The sequence below is a fragment of the Acipenser ruthenus genome, chromosome 16, assembly GCF_902713425.1.
Source record: "Acipenser ruthenus chromosome 16, fAciRut3.2 maternal haplotype, whole genome shotgun sequence".
Classification (NCBI taxonomy): Eukaryota; Metazoa; Chordata; class Actinopteri; order Acipenseriformes; family Acipenseridae; genus Acipenser; species Acipenser ruthenus.
The window spans coordinates 9,996,181-10,017,435 of record NC_081204.1 but is presented as its reverse complement, the minus strand read 5'-3'; the positions used below and the strand labels follow the sequence as shown (position 1 = coordinate 10,017,435).

Genomic DNA, 21,255 nt, shown 5'->3' with positions numbered 1-21,255 from the left:
AACTAACGGAAGGATTTGGGTGAAATACATACAAATGAATATTAATACTCGTTACACAAACATGTGTGTACCTCCTTCGACCAATGTATGGTGGTAATAATTTATTTACAAATGAAATGTGCCATTTTTCAAAGATTATTTCTAATAAACAATGTTTGGCATACCTGAAAGCGTTTGTTCAAGTCTTCGCAGAAAGCTTAACAAAACATTATAATTATCCAATCAACGTCGACAGCTGACACCCAGTTGTCCACGGTCTAGCTAGAGCGCAAAGGGAAGCAGTGAACATGGCACTAAAGCAAACGAACATGGAAAATAGGATACAAATACCATTTTAGGACTACATCTGAAGGTAATAGAAAAAGGTAAAATATTTGAATCCAAAATGAAGAAGTCAACTTTGTTTGAAAATATAACCTGTGTGGGATCACTCTCGATTTTGTATTTTGTGTTCAACTTTAAATTCTGCATTCTTTGCACAGGTGGGTTACCCCCAACAAAGATGGCTGTTTGACCCACATCAACATGGTTTAGCTGTAATGGTTTTGTATGCTAGAAAATAATTTTCTTTCGATTGTAGAACCGTGGCTTTGGTAACGACAACAACATTATATCCAATCACCAGGCGCCAACTGGACTCTAGTCCCGGAATTGCTCCGCTCTATCCAATTATAATGCAGAGCGTGGAAAGATTACTTATATAAGCCAATGGGAGCACATCAATGGCGACATTGAGCCGGCATAGCATCCAATAGCGATGTTTGGTGGGCGGTTTTTTTTATTATATGAGAATGGTTTGTTGAATGGGGATAGTGCGTGTCTGAAGAAAACCGGCAGGAAAGAGGAAGTCATTTATAGAAAGCCTGAAGAATTCTAGGCTTTTGTAATATCATAGAATTAATAATATTGATATTTTATATAAAAATGTTGTATCTAAGTGGTCTTTTGATAGCCTTGGCGCTGGCTCTTATACCAAGCAATAGCGAGGCTAGTTTAAAGGAGGGAGAATGTGAAGGTGAGAGATTTTTCTTTATTTTTTACGATACTTGTTAATATCAATTGCAGAAGAAAATGAAGTTTATAATGTTCCGCTGTCTGTTTTTATAAATGCGCACTGTAAACTTTTTTTAAAAAAAATTCTGTTCATTAGCTGGGCACCGTATGTAATATTTTCAGTAATTGTGTTTGTAGTGCAGTGGAAAATAAAGTAATCGAATAAAATATGAATATAAACATTTACAATATGTTTAGGACAAACTATATTACATTGAATTGAAAAAACAAAACAAACAACAAAAACACTCTCTCGTTAGCCTTAAAATGAGCTTTTCTGTATTTCTGTAATTTACCGCTACTAATCTCGCCACCTAAAACAGCCTGTGCCCCCCCTCCTCCTTTTTATGGGGGGGGGGGGGGGGGGGGTTGGAAGGTAGTATAACGATTCCTGAATGTCACGTCTTTTGAATACCAAACGGTTACATTTAGAGCTTCCATTTTCTTCAGTTACGTAATGTAATGGTGTCACTGTGTAAATGATCACATCATTGTACCACTGAGAATTTCAGTGAGTTTTAAATTTCACTAAAAAACAAAGCAGGTATTGACTTTTCAAACTATTTAATGGCCTCTCCCGGCTGGTACAAATTATTTGTATTATTTATTTCTTAGCACACGCCCTTATCCACGGCGACTTACAATTGTTAGGCTACAAGATATCACATCATACATTACATATACAAATGTCTGTCACTTATGTACCAAATGCATCAGGGTAAATGAAGTTCTTGAATCCTACAGCTAGTGGTAAACACATTAGTTTCCTCGAGGAATTATACAGTACAAACTACCGATCTGTGCTGTAGTAAAGAAACAGATGAATGTGTTTAGTAGATATCTGGACTTCGTCGTTGTTGTAAGACTGGGTTATCAATTGCTACTGTAGGTTAAAGGTTAGCTGTCATTTCTTATATAGATGTTTATCGGGAGTGTTATCAGTTATTTTCACACAATTTTCTTAAGTCGCCAACGATTTGCCTAAATAAAACTTTTGTCTCCAATTCCGTTTTACTAAATGTTTACAAACCCTTCTGTCCTAGTTTTCACAAAACACCACGATCTATGTTTTCATTTTTAGTGTGCCAATAGTTTTGTTGAATCAAATGTTTATTAGAAGATACTGTAAGATGTATTTGATTCAGTTTATTGAATCGATATAAGTGGATTTGAGGAGAAAAAGATGACAAGTAAAAAGGAATACAAACTAATACCCCATCCCGTTTGTATTAATTTGAATAAAATCAACTTGTATAACAGCAACTTAGTCTTTAGGGTGACTGTAGTGACTGTAGTTAGTGGTCATCCTTAACAATGCAGATTTTTGAATGAGGAAAAAGAGCTTTCATTCTCATCAGATAGTCGATTATTCTAAAGGAAATGACTTGTTGGAATAAGAAAATTAGCAGTGTCATGCCACAAGATGGTAAAAGTAGGCAATCTTGAAATGCAATTGTACACACTAAGCACTTATATATATATATATATATATATATATATATATATCTTTTTTTTTTTTTTACAGTGTGTATCAGTTTTATGGGGAGATTGTACCAGTCTCTGAAAGATGATGACATCAAATTCACATCAGCAGACATCGAAAAGGCATTGGTGAAAAAATGTAAGGATGCCAAGGGCAAAGAGAACAGACTGGTAAGTGCAAGGAGCGTTTCTTTTTTGTTGATCTTTAAATACGTTTCACTTGCTGTTGGTAAAACCACTGCAGTAGTCTGTAATCTTTGTTACCTTCTATGTAAATGCAGTGCTTCCTGTTCACCTGTGCATCGTCTGTGCTTATTAACACAGCCCATCATTTGCATGTTTTCATCCTCCCAAATCTTGCATGTAGTCTGATCTTGATGACCAGTGTACCACATGTTGTATTTAATGGAAAAGCCTAACTGTGAATGTGTAGCTATGTTATCTCCTAAGGCAAGGCCCTGTGAGTAAGCGCTTGCTTACTCACAAGTAGACTTCTCATAATAAAGCTCTGAAATTTAAAAATCAAATCCCATTTTTGCATATTGTGTCATGCAACATAACTTCAACAAACAGCCTTGTGTCTCGAAGCACTGACTACTTTCCATTTAGCTGTCAATGCTATACTAAGTTTGTTATGGATCTTTTTCTAGTGCTATTACATTGGAGCAACAAGTGATGCGGCCACCAAAACCATCAATGAAGTTACTAAACCTTTGAGTTACCATGTTCCTGTGGAAATAATCTGTGAGAAGCTGAAGAAAAAAGACAGCCAGATATGTGAACTCAAATATGGTAAGAGAAGAATCCTGTTTAAATATTGTCTTGATATATTTTCCCTTTAAGCAAAGGGGATATATTGGATGCATAATACTTTTTTGACAGTAAGAATCTAGGTCATTGCGATTTTATTTAGTTGTGGCTTGTGTATGGTTACTGTAATACTAAAGAAACATAGATCTTGGGAACAGTTATTGAACATACTGTCCATGTAGATCAAACCACTGGTGTTGGTTGGTTGGCTGGCTGGCTGGCTGGCTGGCTGGGGGGGGGGGGTCAACATGTTTTACAATATTTATATCCATTACTGATCCAATATTGAATTACAGCCCTGTCTGCCAAAAAAAAAGTCACTTGAAAGTAACACATCTTTTACTGTATAAAATAGTGTGGCACAGACTAATTTTTGTTCTAATATTGGTCATTGTGATTCTGGAGTACTCAAATACACTTTACAAATACAATTCTTAAATAGTCTCCTAATGGGTTTCTGCCTTTTTATCTTCTGTTTTTTAACTAGATAAACAAGTGGACCTGAGCACAGTGGACCTGAAGAAGCTGAAGGTGAAAGACCTGAAGAAGATCTTGGAGGAGTGGGGAGAATCCTGCAAAGGGTGCGCTGAGAAGTCTGATTTCATCCGCAAAATCAATGAACTCATGCCAAAGTATGCTCCCAATGCAGCCAGTGCAAGGACAGATCTCTGATTCAATTCTTACTCATGAGGAGCAAAAGCAGATTCTGAGAATATGGACTATCCAACAGAGACTTGTATTTCCATAGTTTCTTGCTGAAGGGATACGCTTTTTATGACAGAGGTATCTTCTATTTTGGGTGGTGAATATTATGAAAAGAACTGGTTCTAAAGCCAAATTGAATCTGTCCTTTTACAGTAAAAATTGTTTGTATGATTTTTTTTTTTTTTTTTTTAAACAAAAAGAACCTGGCAAAGACCTCTCCTTTACTGAAGTTCCTAAAACTGTTTTGAGAAAAGCTGTGGAATGAACATTACTAAAAAACAACAAAAACAAAAAAAACATTTACTGAGTGGTGGTGATGTGTGTGTTGCATTTTTTTTGTTAATTTGATACATTACATGTTTTTACTATTCTCTAACATTTAAGAATAAGTCATGGGTAAGGTTCTCTATTATCTATCTAGTTATTTATTTTTATTTTGTATACTTTAGATTCAATTGCTATGTTTGTATGAACGTGCAAATCCACTCCAGCTACAACTGCTTATAGCTCATAAACTACTTCATCTTACAGCTTCATATTTTCAGCATTATGTAAATTCATACTCTGTACACAACTATATTCTGTGTTTCTCTTGGTCAAGTTTGATCAAATTAACCCTTTTGTGCCAGTGTCAAAGCCTCATAGTCAGAAAACATTTGGGGTAATGTTTGGTACACAGTTGTATTTTTTGCCTTTCTTAGTTAGTGTCATAGAACCCCCGGCAAAGTTTACAAGAAACACATTACCTTTCAGTGTATTCAGCACATGCTTCCTCATACAACATTACTGGTGATCTGATACAAATGAGTGGTGTGCTGCGGGAATAGAAAACTAGCATTGTTGCAGTGGGAGAGTGTGATCTAGGTACACTGCAATCCTTATTAAACTTTTTTTTTTCCTCCTGGCAAATTCTCCCAAGTAAATGTTGAGAAATACATTGCCCTGTTGATTTATAACTAGGGTTTCTGATTGTCTGTGTTTTCCACCGACTTCTACTTTCCTTTTGAAAATTCAGTTGATATCTGTTAAGCCTTTCGTTTATCTCAGTCACAACTGCTAAACGTGTTAATAGTAAGATTTATTTAATTTACAGGGTTTTTCTATGAAACAACTAAATGGGCTTTTAAATCAGAAGTCTTACTTTTTCATTTCAAAGCAGAAGCGACTCCCCTTTATTAATGTAAACACAGTCACGCAGAACGACTGTAATAAAGTGTGCCCAGCATAAATATTTTATTTTTCATTATAGCTTTAATTAAGATTAGTCGCAACATGTTATGATCTCGTCTGTACATTCTGCTTATTAATCAAAAATGAAGGCTTGGATAATTTAAAAACCCTGTAAATTAAATACATTTTACTATTAACACATTTCTCAGTTGTGATTGAGATACACAAATTAATCAATTGAATTCTTCAAGGAGTGTAGAAAAGTCGAAGTAAAGCATCGAAAATCAGAAGCCCTATTTATAACCCATTACGGGTGATTAAAAAATTATTCCTAATGGACAAATTACAAACTACTGTCAATATTTATGCTAAAATCCCATATATTTTGCCTAATGTCTTGGCTATAGTTGATTGGACTTGGTGGCCAAACTATCCTCTTCCTCCCACAAGTATAAAATATACAACGACCTGGAATAGCTGTTGGACCACTCCTGCTGGTTTGTGGTGCTTTGAGGTGGGGTTCACTGAGATCCATTGCCTACTTAAATGTTATCCATTTACTAGGAATGATGAATTACTTATTGCCTATTAACCCCACACAGACCCCTTCTTTACAAGATACCTTACTATCCCTGAATGGCTACTGTAGTAGTCCTTTCTTTTTCAAAAAAAAAATAAAAATAAATATTTTAACAAACAAAACATCCTATAAATATAGTTGCTGTCCGTGGCACCCATACAGAATGACTTGAGTTATTACTTCTTAATTTTACCTCAAAATGTTGTTCATGGTCTTCACCTGCCAATCACAATGGCCTCTTACCAAACCAACTACTCAGAGCAAAATCCCACAAAAATGCAGTAGTTCTTTGACAACAAACACACTTCTTGGTTAACCTTTCACTGGGCCTGGGCGTTCATACTAACCAGTACACACGTGACCTGGGATATCATTTGATCTACTAATTGATATACCAATTGCTCTAATTGGTATATCAATTGGGGCAGCAGTGTGAAGTAGTGGTTAGGGCTCTGGACTCTTGACCGGAGGGTCGTGGGTTCAATCCCTGGTGGGGACACTGCTGCTGTACCCTTGAGCAAGGTACTTTACCTAGATTGCTCCAGTAAAAACCCAACTGTATAAATGGGTAATTGTATGTAAAATAATGTGATATTTGTAACCATTGTAAGTCGCCCTGGATAAGGGCGTCTGCTAAGAAATAAATAATAATAATAATAATTGTGTTTGTACAAATACTTTAGGATATACGTTATACTGTATGTATGTTACCACATGTGCGTGTTTTATTACAACCTTCATGGTAACAATGCTCAGGTTAAACAAGACACCACCTGAGGAAACGTGTCTGTGTGTGTGGGCACTGCTTCACAAATAAATCTTCACAAAATGCCCCCCGTCTGTTCAATAAACTAAACTCTCCACCTGTTAAAAAGGAAGGGAATTAATAATTTGTTTCTTTCCCATCGTTACAGAATAATGAAAGCTCCAGCATACATACTGGAGAAGATGACAATCCCTCAATACTTCACAATATGTGTTGCTTTTAACCCATCCTCCCCTTCTAAAATCGGCTTTACCTTTCTCCTCCACTTAACTTGGAACTGTATTTTATAACCTTCTCTTCAGCTCCCCAACTAAATAAGACTTCGACAGTAGTCTCGTTTAAAAAATAACTATACTTTGCTATTACTTTATCAGTGTCAACTTTTTTTTAGGTGCAGGCAAAGCTAAACAAAACATTGACCTCCACAAAGTTCTGCCTGCTGCGTATCTGTTCATCACGTGACAATGGTAACCCGTTGGCGTGTGACCTCATTGCAAATTACGCTGCGTAACGTTCTACGCAGGTTCCTCCCCTGCTGGAGCGCGCACATTCCTTTTGTCCAAGATGGCGGCGAAGGTACAATCTCTGTGATGCTGCTTTATTTTTAAATTGTTTTTTATTTTTTGCTGAGTGTGAGTGAATATATTTTACATCAGTGCCGGTGTTTTGAACCTAGTCGCCGTTTTGCATATTACGTTTTAAGGATATTACAACTGGGAGCAGAGTAAACGAGGGTTTTTGGAGGAGGCACAAAAAAGTTTGAGCATAATTAAATAATGAAGCGGCAGGGCGAGCGGGACGCCAGTCCTGGGAGAGCTGTGGCCAAAAGAATAAGAGAGAGAGACCGGGACCGTGAAGCGGGACGAAGGGAAGACGGACCTTCACCTCTTGCAACGTTGGTATCCGAAAGCAGGAATTACCACAAGCATCAGGCCCGCAGCCGGAGCAGGGACCGTGAGAAATCCAACAGCAGCAGCCGGACTAGAGACGAACGGGGCGGAGGGGACCCCCACCACAGGCAGCCTCATCACGACCTCGGCCTTAACAGTCGCCTCCCGCTCCGGACTGGGGGGCCCAAGAGCAAAACAGCACTGGACATAATCAGCGGCGTGAGCAGCAGCGGCAGCAGCAGCGGCACCAGGGGCGGCAGTGGTTTGGAATACAAGACTTTGCTCATAAGCAACTTGGGCTCGCAGCTTTCGGACGAACATGTGGAGGATGGACTTTTCCACGAGTTTAAAAAGTTCGGGGACGTCAGCGTGAAACTGTCTCACACACCGGAACTTGGAAGAGTGGCCTACGTGAATTTCAGGCACCCGGAGAACGCTAAGGAGGCCAAGCATGCCAAAGGCAAGTTAGTTTTGTACGATCGTCCACTTAAAGTAGAACCTGTGTACCCTAGAAGGCGGAGTTGCACTCCCCCAGATGTGGGCTATGTGCCACTTCATAGCAGCTACCAATACAGACAGAGGTCCTTGTCGCCAGTGGTTAGTAGTATTAGAGATCCCAGGCCAAGGCACTATGCTGTGGAAGCTATTGGACTGAGCAGGGAAAGAGAAAGGGCTCTAGATTACTATGGGATGTTTGATGAAAGGGGGCGGTCTTTCACTTACCAAGTGCCAGAAGAGGATTTGATGCCTGAGGATGATCATAGGGCAACTAGAAACTTGTTTATTGGCAACCTGGACCATAATGTTTCAGAAAGCGAGCTAAGGAGGGCTTTTGATAAGTATGGAATGATTGAAGAAGTTGTCATAAAGCGTCCTGCCAGGGGCCAAGGGGGCGCATATGCTTTTTTGAAATTCCAGAACCTGGACATGGCTCACAGAGCCAAAGTGGCCATGTCTGGCCGTGTGATTGGTCGCAACCCTGTAAAAATCGGCTATGGCAAAGCCAACCCCACCACCCGCCTTTGGGTAGGGGGGCTTGGTCCAAATACCTCATTAGCAGCCCTGGCTCGAGAGTTTGACCGCTTTGGCAGCATCAGGACCATTGATTATGTGAAAGGAGACAGTTTTGCTTACATTCAGTACGAGAGCCTTGATGCAGCACAGGCAGCTTGTGCCCAGATGCGGGGTTTCCCCCTGGGGGGCCCGGATAGGAGGCTCAGAGTGGACTTTGCTAAAACAGAGGAGACCCGCAGCTACCCTCAGCAGTATCAACCCCCAACTCCATTACCAGTCCACTACGACCTGCTTGTTGATGGTTATAGTAGGCACCGTAGCCTGGAACGTGAGCTGAGGACTCGGGACCGAACTCCACCTCACTCTCTGTACTCGGAACGAGATCGGGAAAGGGGTTTCCCCGATGGTGACTGGTCCAGTCCCTCCAAAAGCCTTGACCGGCGGAACAATCTGGACAGCTTTGTGGTGCGCAGCCGTAGTAAAGACCGCTGGACAGCGGAGAGAGAAAATGACAGGTCTAACAAACCCTGGGATGAGCGTCGCAAACGCAGGAGCCTTTCCAACGACCGCCCTTTTGAGGACAGGGGACGCCCGAAAATCCGCGCTTCATCTCCAGACCGCACCCCAGAGAGAATCCGTCGGGATGGCCGGCCCTTTGAGCTTGGGCTTGACCACCGCATTGCCACTCCAGATGGCCGACATTCTGCAGCAGAGGACAAACCGCACATAGATCTGCATGAGTCCCCACATGTCCGAAAGAAAGAGGGTGACCGCAACCATAAGACCAACGAGTGCGAAGAGGCCAAAACTAATGACAAAGCAGACACCAAAATGCCAGCAACCTTGTCTGAATATGCCCAAACTCTGTCACTGGCTTGGCAAGGCATCCTAGTGCTTAAAAACAGTTGTTTCCCCACAAACATGCACGTCTTGGAAGGTAGTTCTGGGATTGTTAACATCCTCTTAAAAGACTATGTGGCTGGCGGCAAGATCACCCAGCTGAAAATTGCTCAGCGCCTGCGTCTGGACCAACCCAAGCTGGACGAAGTTACCCGACGAATTAAGCAAGGCAGCCCAGACGGTTACGCAGTGCTTCTGGCAGTTCAGGCTCCCCAGGACAAGGAGGCACCCCCCCCAGAACCAGGACTTCAGAGGCGCCTGCTCAGGAATTTGGTCTCGTATCTCAAGCAGAAGCAGGCAGCTGGGGTGATCGGCTTACCTCTAGCGGGGGGCAAGGACAGAGACTTCACTGGGATGCTTTATGCTTTCCCTCCCTGCGAATTCTCCCAACAGTACCTCCAGGGAGCCCTCAGGACTTTGGGCAAGCTGGAGGAGGAGCATCTTGTGATTGTTATTGTCAGAGACACTACTTAAATGTGTGCATTGTAAAAACAATTGATCTGCTTGTGTGTTACATGAAGAACTGAAGACTTGTAGCTGTAGCTGTCTTTTCTTTTTGGAGGAGGAGAGGTTGTACTGCTGCTACGTTTTTAACATAAGATTTAAAGACAAACTGACTAGATTTTTAAATAGTTTTTAACTGTTGCAATGTCTAGTAGCAACTCCAGTAGTCTAGGCAAGTGTTTTTTTTTCCTCTTACTTTGCATCAATTTAAATAGTTAAGTTTTTAAAGAAAGCTGTTGGCACAATGTAAGGTAAAAAATGGTCCATAATAAGGGTGGTGTTTTTATTTTGAGGGAGGGGGCTGTTTTATTAAGAGTGTATTTTTGAGTATTATATTTGTGTATACAAACACTGTCAGTTTGTCTTTGACTCAGTATAGATTAGGCTGTTTTTTTTTTTCCACTCCGATTGGAGTACTTGGGGCAAGGCATCAGAAAACAGAACTGTAAGTGGTAGAATTGCAAAAAGAGGACAACTCTACAGTTGGGAAGTATTACTTTGAAAGATGGAGGTCTTATTTACACCAAACTGAGTTTGGTCTTTTTGTTAAGGATTACACGTTTCATCATTTCAAATGACTACACTAATATCTTGTTTATAAGAACTTTGCTAAAACAAACACCCTGTTAGGATTTGCTCCCTATGTGCTGCATCTCAGTTTAATTTTAGAGACAATGGACCACAATCTATTGAGTTCTTTATAAAGGGGTTGTCTTGTATTTAAAAGTTTTAATGTAAATGTTGTCTACAGATATTAACAGGAAGAGGATTTTACTGCCTTATCTGTGCTGGGGCTCAGGCAAAAGGTTCTTATTTAAGAAGTTGAAACACATTGATTTCAGAGTTATGACAATTTGACTCATTTTCACTACAGCTGTATTATATTTAAGAACTAGCTAAACTAAACAGGCAGAAAAACCTACTCTTGCCAAGTTAAAACGGTTACAGACCCAAGCAAGCCTTTTTATGTTCACATTCATGCAAGGGAATATTCCTAAATCACTTGTGCTCTTGTGGTGAATTTGAAACTAATTAATGATCTTATACCCAATTGTTTTGTTCATTCTTTTACACACATTATTGGAGTCATTTTTATGTGAAATGTTAGGCCAGTCCTTTTTAATCCACCCCGTTTATGTTTTTTATCTGTGTATTGTATGAAATGGTGTCAGTAAAGTCATTCCCTGTTTCATTTATAATTCTTCTCTGCGTTTTTATTTCAGATGAATATGTGTTTGTAATTTTTAATGCTGTGAAGGTTTTAACATTATAGTAATCATCCTTTTGTATTTGCTACTCGCTTGTGTTCTGTACACTTTCATCAAAGTTGATGATTATTTTTTTTTGGACCTAAAAATAGAATATTTGAGAGCTTGTTACTAGTATACCATTACTCATTGTACAGGAACAAATATAGATGTGATCCTGTCTTTGCAAGATACTAAAAGGGAAGATAATTCTGTATCAATTTGGATTTCTAACCTGGGTGTTTTATATATAACTGTCTGTAAAACGTGTTGAGTAATCTTCTGGGGTTAATCACCTAGATTCCTTTCTTTTGCATAACATCATTCTTCTCAGTAATCTTCTTTTGTTTTGTTTACCACTTCGACTCAGGTGAAGCCTCTTTGTCTGATGGTGGTATTTGGTTTCCTCTTCCCATTCACTTGTGTTTTGACACCCGTAACACCAAGAGAAAAAGGAAATGAAGGGTTGCGGCAGGGTGATCGGTCTTTATCTGAGTGGTCTTGAAAACCAAATTCCAAAACAGTAATGGAGTTAGGCTAATGTGAGCTCGATGTTGGTAATACTGTGATTGTCATTGCTTTGGAAGATATTAACAACTGAAACCTGGAAGGTGCTGTCTTTCAAGAGCATCGTTTCAGATAGGAAGCCTTTACAGGATTTTCTGAGAGCCTTATTTACCTGTACTAAAGGTGCATGTGTGTGTATCAAACTTGCACTACCTGAACTAAGTTTTCAGAACTTTAAATCAATTGTGTTATTTTATTTTTATGTGAAAGGCAAACTCGGCTAGATACTTTGCACGGGTACAGTATAAAATAGAAAAAAAGAAACTTGGTAATAAATGAAGACAAAGAAATTAAAGCTTACCGTGTCCCTATGTATTCTATCTTAAAGACATTGATAAAGTTTGTCTAAATGTGTTAAAAACTTTACTTTTATTTTAAAACTAGTCCATAAGCCTCGGTAACCAATCACAGATTTTTATCACCTGAAAACCACAATGGGGCACATTTAATAAAATATCCATGTGTATCTCAGATAAAAAATAAAAAATTTCATATGATATCTTATTACAAATGATTTTTTTTCTGTACATTTTTCTGTAACATGAATATGCATAAAAAGTATGCTATCTTTTGAGATCACAGCAGTCTTTTCAGGTAAGAAACAGAAACTGCATTTAAAGAAAGGTCTTTTGCATGCAATAGTCCACGATAAGAACATTAAAAAAAAACACTTTGATGTAAACAGTAGCCCAGCATGACACTACTTTATTTAAATGATAACATTTTCAAAAATGTTTTCCAAATCTGTAACAAACAGTATGATTTCCAAAGTTAAGAATCTTTTAACATGCACATTCTAAGATTTATTGAAATGAGCACACAATACCCACGCAACCCAAAGAGAAAGCTGTATAGTGGAGCCACATATATGTATGTCACATATGTTTACTTATATCTAGATAATGGCTTATCCAATTGTGATCAAATTTGTCCAAGTTATTGAAAGTATCCAAAAATTGTTATATATGGAGGCGTATGCCCCTTTGTATGTCACATAGGTACTTTTTCTTTTTTTGCTGTGTCATTGTATATTTACAGAATTCTGATAGCAGAGTGTATGCTTTTATAAACTACCCTGTAGTGGATACATCCAGAATCCAAATAATCTTGACATGTACTAATAAATGTAAAAATACCCTCCATATTATATTATTATCCTTATGAGCAAATATAATCGGGTGGCCTCAGCCAGCGAGTACTTAGCTGTTCAATTGCTTGTCCTCTAAACTGGGAAAGATTAATAATGAAAGTCTGTAACAAGTAAGGAATATCGTTTGAGAGTCAGTGTCATGTATATATACATGCTCATACCTTGGTTTTTATTATTTCAATTAGTCTAATTACACTATGTAACACAATTTTTGTTCCTGGGTAGTAAGTGTTATTTCCTAATTGCTTATGCCTCAAAAGTATAGAAAATGGCTATTATTCCCCACAAACTTTGCTTTTGTGACCAGGACAGTGATATTTTGAAATGTATTTATTTCCAATGAGAAAACGGGCGAATTTGTGTCTTTTCGTTCACATAAAGTAAAAAAAAGACAACATATGAATCCAAATTAACATGTATTTATACTAAAGTAATACAAAAATGACTACAAAAGATTTAGAAGTGAGTAGTTTTTCGAGATTTACGATTATACTGTAAATCACTTTCACGAATCAGCCCCCAGATGTAGTCTCCCATCATGTTCTAATGATGCAAATGATGTTCCCAAAGGTTGCCGTAGGTCTATTATTTACACTATTGTATTTAAGTTCTTTCCTGTTTAGTGACACATTTTGTGTGTTCTTTATGTTTCTCTTATTGGTTCAGATTAGATCATTATTTACCTAGCCTGCCCCGGCAGGAACAGCACTAGATCATTCTAAAAAAAAAAACCCCCACATGTAATAGAATACCAAGCAGGAAATGAAATATTCTGAATTTGTTTTGTCATATAATAATTACAAAAAACTTATTTGGTCCATCAACTGTCAAATATAACAACATATATTGCTATTGTTGGGAAAGCAGACAGTTGTGGGGCTTTAAATGAGTAAAATATCAGTTTAATTTGTATGCATTACCTATATAAGCACCAGCTGTTCTTAGAGTGAAAAGGAATCAACCAAATAAAAATGTCCAAGTTTGGAAATCAGTTGATTTGGGTTTTGTAATCTGATGTTTTACCACTAGATGTCAGCAAAGTATTCCCAGATATTTTTATAGTTTGTTTACTTTGTTCAATACTGGCAACATCTACAAGACCGTTTGTCTGTATTTAGTTTGCGTGCCTTTTCGTCATTAACTTTTAGTATTTTACTCTTCTCCCCTGCTACACAACTTTAGTATGCTTTTCTCTGATAACAGCAGTGTCTGTAATCATGTTTAGATATCAAACAGGTTATTGCAGCTTTGAAATTATGTAGACTTGCAGTTAGGTGAAAACCCTGATATTTCTTTATTTTCTTTATTGTTTTTTCTTTATTTTTTGGGTGAATGATACATCTGAGCTATTATGTGCAGTGCCCCACACAAATTCAGTTTATGGCAGTAATGCAGTATTTAATGTATTATAACCAACCAGGTATGTTGTGACTGCCGACTGTCTACTGGAATTGGTTTCTTGCAAGTTTTACTCAAGTTTTAAACATGTAGATGTGTTTTTACAACTTGGGAAAGACATGGATCTGTTTAATGTGATTAATATAGCACTATGCTGTCATATATTGCTGTCATACCTAGGTATTTTTCATAATGAGTACCTGGTTCCAGGTACATTTTCTTCCTTTTCTGTTTTCTTGACTTTTTTATGATTATTGCAATAACTGTGTGTTGTTTTTATAAGCCTGTTTAAAGGTATTGACTACGAGCTCATGATCGTCCGTACAATTATAGCTGCCTGCCATAGACACTTGTACTGTAGACGAGACCAGCCATCTACTACACAGCAGTGTAGAATTGCCAATAGAAACAAAAGGAAGCCTGCTCTAAAGGAGCCAATCACTAGATGACGCTGGCTCTTTTTTCTACAAAGGTGATTCGGACGATCCAGCCTGTTAGAGATATCTGTGACAGGCAACTTGAACTGAAGAATAACTCCATAACTCCAGTTAAAGCACCTGAACACAGACTTAATAAAAAAAAAAAAAAAAACATAGTATTTTAGTACTTGCAATAAAGAGCACTCGTAATAACTGTAAACTTCATAAAAGTGTAAGATTCATTTTAATAAGATGTTTTTACAACTTAAAATGCATGATCTGGTTTAGCCCATCCTTTTGGCAGACAAGCTAATTGATTTGGCTGCTTGCTTGTAGGGAGCTAGTGAAGGGTGTAGACTTGTCTTTTCTAAGGCTTTAATGTGCCGATTCCTTGGAGAATACTCAGTGTCTGCCCTAGACATCCTGAAACAACTAAATAAATCTAGTGCGCTTTTGGTGTTTGATACAACTTGCACACACATGGGTTATAGACAACAGTCTCATGTCACTATTGGTGGGGGAAAAAAACATTAGTACAGCTTTTATTTCTACCATTCTTCCAAATTAACCTTGTTTTATTGTTTGTTTTTCAGTTGGATACCCTCAAAGTTGGATTCTAAATGTTTTTTTTGTTTTTTAAAACTGAATGTTGACAGGCTAAAAAGTCTGGTTCTTAAAAGAATAAACACAAACACTTAATGTTAGATTTTTAGGGCAGCAGTGTGGAGTAGTGGTTAGGGCTTTGGACTCTTGACCGGAGGGTCGTGAGTTTAATCCCAGGTGGGGGGACACTGCTGCTGTACCCTTAAGCAAGGTACTTTACCTAGACTGCCCCAGTAAAAACCCAACTGTATAAATGGGTAATTGTATGTAAAAATAATGTGATATCTTGTAACAATTGTAAGTCGCCCTGGATAAGGGCGTCTGCTAAGAAATAATAATAATAATAGACACTATATTTGAATTTGAAGGGTATGGCAGGTACCCTAGTAAGTATTTTGGCAAAAATGCTACATATTAAACTACAGCATACATAGAAGACCTCAGACTAGCATCATGAGAACTGAGAACCGAGCTTGGAAAAATAATGATTATGTATCCTTCTTTTCAATGTGGTTAATAGAATAATCCATTTTTATTGGAGTTTATAGTTTAGAAAGAACTTTGTTCTCAGTGGACAAATAGATATTTCTTTATTATATGTCTTCTCAAGGAATGGAGTCAAACACATTTATTTATTGATTGATTTATTTTCCCAGTGTATTCCAATGAAATGAAAGATAAAGGACTTTCCCAACCGTTGCCTCGGAATTCATACAAATTCTTAAGGCTCAGGGTGACCTTGAATGTGTTTATTTGAAGGGATACATTGATGTACTGTGTGAGGAGGGGGGTGGGCTGTTAATGACCTTGAATCAAGAGCTGTCTGCAGTCCCAAAGGTAAGTATAGATGCTGAAATGTAAAAACACACAATAAGCAACTCAAATGTATTAATCATCAAGGGATTAAATAATAGTCATGTCTTATTTTTTTTTTCCTTAAAGTAATTTCAAGGGATCCTGCCCATTTTCAAGTGTAGTATTCAGTATTAAAATAACAAATAAGATATACCGTAGTTCTGAAAAGAAATTTGGAATGGTGCTGTAATATAATTACAGCAAGAAGTCTTCTGTGATAATGTCTCACTTTATTTGCAGAATAGGTTGACAGTACCAAATCAAACCATTTATATAGCTGGTATATGTAAAAATTATCCACCAATTCACTGAGGTATGGTGCGGTTATAATTTAATGGGAACTTTTACTTTAAGGAAATAAGAGTCAGATTCAAGCTACTGGTGATTTAAATAATGGATTGGATTAGGATGATAAATCTGTCCCTTTCCCTTTATAAGGATTGTTTCTGAAGTAGGCACCAGATGGCACTGCTTTGACAGACAATAAACATAAGCCTAGCTGAACTGTGGCTGCTAATTAAGACTAATCGAATGCTTTTTTTTGTTAGGGAATGGTCCAGATGAAAAAAAAAATAACGGGTGATTTCAACCGCCACAAATATTGGGACAGTATTGTGTGTAGTGGTCTCAAACGTAAATATACACTGTAATAAACATAACCCATCAGAAAATATTTGGACAACCTGTCACAATTCTTGTTGGATGGTAGCAGATTATTTTACAGCATTAAGTTATGAAGGTTAACCAAGTGAATATTCCCAAGACATGAACTATAAAAGTAGTGTATGGTAAGAATGCTGGGGTATTACCGTTTGGTCAGAATTGTGAGGTACAGTATGATACGACTGCTAGTTTTTTAAGAACCCTTTTGAAGAGGTTACACAGTGCTTTGAATAAACTAATAAACCGCCTCTAAAACAACGGGAAACGGGTTCTGTTACCTGCAAAGTTGATTTAATTCATCGATATGGGCTTTAAAAACATTCAATTAAAAGTTTCATAGATAGGGCCCATTGTATCAAACACCTCTCAGTTTGCCCAAATTACCCTTTTTCCACCAAAATAATAAAAAAAAAACCCTCAAGTTGTGTCTGCATCAATGTTTTTAAACTAAAGACATTGTTAATGTTAAAGATACCTGTCACACTCTCCTCCTGTCCAAGGCGGTGAGAGGGCCTCAGTCACAGCTTGCTCCTTCAGCTTCCCTCACACGTTATCGACACCTCCCTGAACTAGCCAGTCAGTTAGAGAGAGGTACATACACAGACCTGATCAGCATATGAAACATTTTTTGTTTAAATAAAATACTATGGGGTATATATTTTGTTACCTCTTATTATAATAAAACCATATAATTTAAGGGCTCCTAAACACTGTCAATGTGTTTATTTCTCAGTTTTGGAACATTACAAATGAAAAATGTTAATAAAAGGTAAACACCTAGAAAATATGACCCTGTAAGTTTCATACAGTATCTCAAGTGATGCTTTTTTTCATTGATTGTTGTTTTAATTGTTACAAAACACTTATGGAGCAACATGAATTTACTGTAATGACAGTGTGTTTTTGTATTGGGTTTTCAAGAATCCAATCTAATTCAGAAGACATCTACTGCAGGATAGTGACTGCTCTACCTGGAACCTGAGAAGATCCATGAGATTTGTAATTGGGTAATAAACTTTCTTCTTGGCTATTAGACTCACAGGTCAAAGAAATACTATCCAGTGTACTGTGCCTTCTTCCCGGTACAGTTTGCCAGTTTGCTGTGCAGTTGGTTATAGGAACTGTCCTGTGGATGAGATAGTGTATTATTTACATTGATTCGAGAGTTTTTCAAACCATTGTAGAAATTGCCTCTGAGACCCTACACCCACATGATTCATAGTTTACTGGGATGTTGTTCTCAAGTCAAATCTATGTCTGGTTAGGAGTCTCTAGGATATAATTCCTGGACATTGTATGAAGTATCATCGATCTACAAGGTAGCTGTAAAGAATCACAGGCTTTTAAAGGACAGGAAATGTAAAAATAATGAAATATTTATGCAGATGATCAAGACCCCAATTAAATCGATTAAGAGAGAATCAATGGCATTTTCCCTTTCTGTGAAAATCTGTGCAGGTCAGTCTTGCTCCACTCCAGCAGTGAAATGGTGTAATGAGTACTTTACATTATGAGTGAAGTACCCAGTAGCAACTGAGAATGAGAACAACCCTTGGGAAATTGAGACTCCCTAGTGGGTGTGCCATTCTACAAATAGCTAGCGCATGAAAGAAGGAAACAGATTCGACTCTGTATTAGGATGACAGCTGGCAGTCTGTACAGTGTGTGAAATACATTTACTGTTCAAAGCAATGCATCAGCATTACACATATTGTGCAACATACATTAGCATTCACATGCCAGCTAAATAAAGACAAGCCTTTCTGGCAGTGAGCCAGCCAAAAAGAACAATGTGGTTTGTTTTTCACTTGCTGACCAGAGCCCTGACCCACCTCCACATTCTGCTCCATCTGAACTGTTGCCATGAGATCTTTAGCGTGCTCACATCATCCAGACAGCAAACCATCGCACCAGTGGAGAGAAGCAGCAGGTCATACTGGTGATTTGGTTAACTGACAGGTCCTGAAATTTAACCAAGCTAGAGATGACCTTGTGAAATTCCACTCCGAAGACAAGCGTACTGTCTGGTACCCTGCGTATTATTTAGCTATGTGCCTAGGAGCTTTAATATAAATAGTGTAATGTAATCTGCAACCCCTGGGACACTGGCAATAAGGTTGGCTTTGTAAAGCATGTGAATATATATATAAAAATAATTTTGTTTTGGGGAAATTTCTAAAAATTATAAATTTCCATTGGGGTATGTAAACTTTTGACTACAACTGTATATATATATATATATATATATATATATATATACCACACTGTTTTTGAACTAAGCGATCCATAAGGTTGCTGTAAATGGCTTATTATTATTATTATTATTATTATTATTATTATTATTATTATTATTTATTTCTTAGCAGACGCCCTTATCCAGGGCGACTTACAATCGTAAGCAAATACATTTCAAGTGTTACAATACAAGTAATACAATAAGAGCAAGAATACAATAACTTTTGTTCAAGCAAGGTACAAGTGTGACAAACCACAATTCAATAATACAGCAGATAATAGTGATAGTTACATCAGGATATGATTAAATAGTGATAGTTACATCAGGATGTGATTAAATACAAAGTACTACAGGTTAAACACTTGGCAGATTACAGTATTCTGAAGTACAGGATTAAATGCAGTAAAATAGGGGGCAGATAAGAGCAAAATAAAGCACATTTACATGAAGGGTGATAGTGTCCCAGGATACAAACAGAGGAGTTCTACAGGTGCTCTTTGAAGAGGTGAGTCTTGAGGAGGCGCCGGAATGTGGTCAGGGACTGGGCAGTCCTGCTTATATTACACACTTCCATTATTTATGGGTGTATGCCAAGTTTTATGACTTCTCTTTAAGGTGTTCTTGTTTACTTTTGATCTAGTTGGATTATTAAAAGGCACATCAGGCTATCATTGCATTTTTCTTAAAGCGAAACAGCAACACAGGTTTTGTTTGGATTTCCATCTGCTCAACACTTCTGTCATTAATACAGGCATCTAAACTTACATTTTAAAATGCCCACATTCGGTTCTGTCTTTCAATACTTCTGTCTCTCAATGAGGACCTGTACATTGTTATGAGACTGACGCATGGGGGAGAGAGCTATGGATTAGCTGTCAACTTGTTAAATAAAAAAGTATTGACGGCCTTGGTTTACATTGTGTAGACCAGGGTCCCTGCTAAAGGCTCAAATCTAATGGCATACCAAAGATAAAATCATTTTTTAATCACAAGTAACTACAAAACAAAGCTGTGACCAAGCTTACATTGCACAAATTGTTTTTCACAATTGCAATGAATGTTAATATTTGGCAACATAACGTACAGTACATTTGGAATGGCTGGTATCCTGGTGTGTAATTGAATGCAAACATCACATACATCAATTGTGTTAATCTTCCAGTATTTTCTCATGTTTCATTAAGACTCATTTCTGTTTGCCTGTAATAAGCAGTTAAAAAGTGTTTTCAAAAAGACAATATTTAGCTTAGAATGGAACTGTGCTTTCCTTCACTGGATATCCATTTGCAAACCTCAGGTGCCCATAAAATATATTTTGTATTGGGGTTCACACAAGGGTTAACTGGTAAGAGAAAGTCAACTGGTTTCAGTAAGATACTCTGTAACGAGTGTTACTATATACTGCCCTTCTTTTTAAGCAGTAAGAGTTTTGTTGGCTATCATCAGTTTCTGACTGCCTTCTGAGTATTGTTGTCATATGTACCACAAGGGTCCCTACACAGGCCAGTCCTACACTCCCCAATCCCAGACAGTCTGTCATGATGAAAATCTTCCGAGCTGACAGTTTTGTGGGTCTCATCTTTTAATCCTCACCTTGGATGTTACATGAAATGTTTAGTTAAATGAAAACTTTATATACAACGTTGTCTTATAAACAAACAAAACAATTATATTTGTTCTTATGTATTTAACTACTACCCATATGTCTGTGGAATCAATACTACAATGCATTAAAACATTATCCATCCTACAACTCTTTATAAGAAATCTTTAGATGTCTATTTTACTGAAACTAAATGTTTATTTCTTATTACTTTTTCATTTAACAACTGCAGCTTCCACTCAGGGTTAAATGGCAGTTGGCCAGCCACCTCCCATTTCAAAAGTAACACAGTACAACACACCTGGGAGCAGAGCAGGTAAGTTTTTAACTTAAGTAATGTGTTTATCTGTAAACAATGATCATATATATATATATATATATATATATATATATATATATATATATATATATATATATATATATTCTATGTTCTATGCTTTGACTTGTGCTGTGTAGTTTTCAATGCAGTGACACTGGTGTTACAGAAATACTTAATTCCTTAAGGCAGATCTGAATTCTGAAGTCTGTTGAGAGTTGTACAAAACACATTTTTAGGGTTCTATATAACAAATGGGTATCCAGTAAGAAACCAGTAAAGGTGATTTCCAAATTCCAATTCCCAAGCTGGAATTTCACAAAC

The 21,255-nt window shown here is 37.5% G+C and overlaps 2 protein-coding genes across 4 annotated transcripts; both read left to right on the top strand.

Annotated features, from left to right (window-relative positions):
* Positions 1-267: 267 nt before the first annotated feature.
* Positions 268-4,349, top strand: LOC117963480 (mesencephalic astrocyte-derived neurotrophic factor-like). 3 transcript variants are annotated; one of them, XM_058988765.1, is made up of 4 exons: positions 268-352; positions 2,579-2,706; positions 3,186-3,327; positions 3,833-4,349. In XM_058988765.1, the coding sequence occupies exons 2-4, from the start codon at positions 2,593-2,595 to the stop codon at positions 4,015-4,017; spliced, it is 441 nt and encodes a 146-aa protein (XP_058844748.1). In that variant the 5' UTR covers positions 268-352; positions 2,579-2,592; the 3' UTR covers positions 4,018-4,349. The 3 variants fall into 3 exon arrangements, with proteins under 3 accessions (XP_058844748.1, XP_058844749.1, XP_034759598.2); XM_058988766.1 differs by having other exon boundaries at positions 287-365; XM_034903707.2 differs by lacking the exon at positions 268-352 and adding an exon at positions 790-1,015.
* A 2,698-nt stretch (positions 4,350-7,047) lies between these two features.
* On the top strand, positions 7,048-11,073 carry LOC117411818 (putative RNA-binding protein 15B). Its single transcript, XM_034019592.3, has one exon. The coding sequence runs from the start codon at positions 7,343-7,345 to the stop codon at positions 9,842-9,844; it is 2,502 nt and encodes an 833-aa protein (XP_033875483.1). The 5' UTR covers positions 7,048-7,342; the 3' UTR covers positions 9,845-11,073.
* Positions 11,074-21,255: the final 10,182 nt, after the last annotated feature.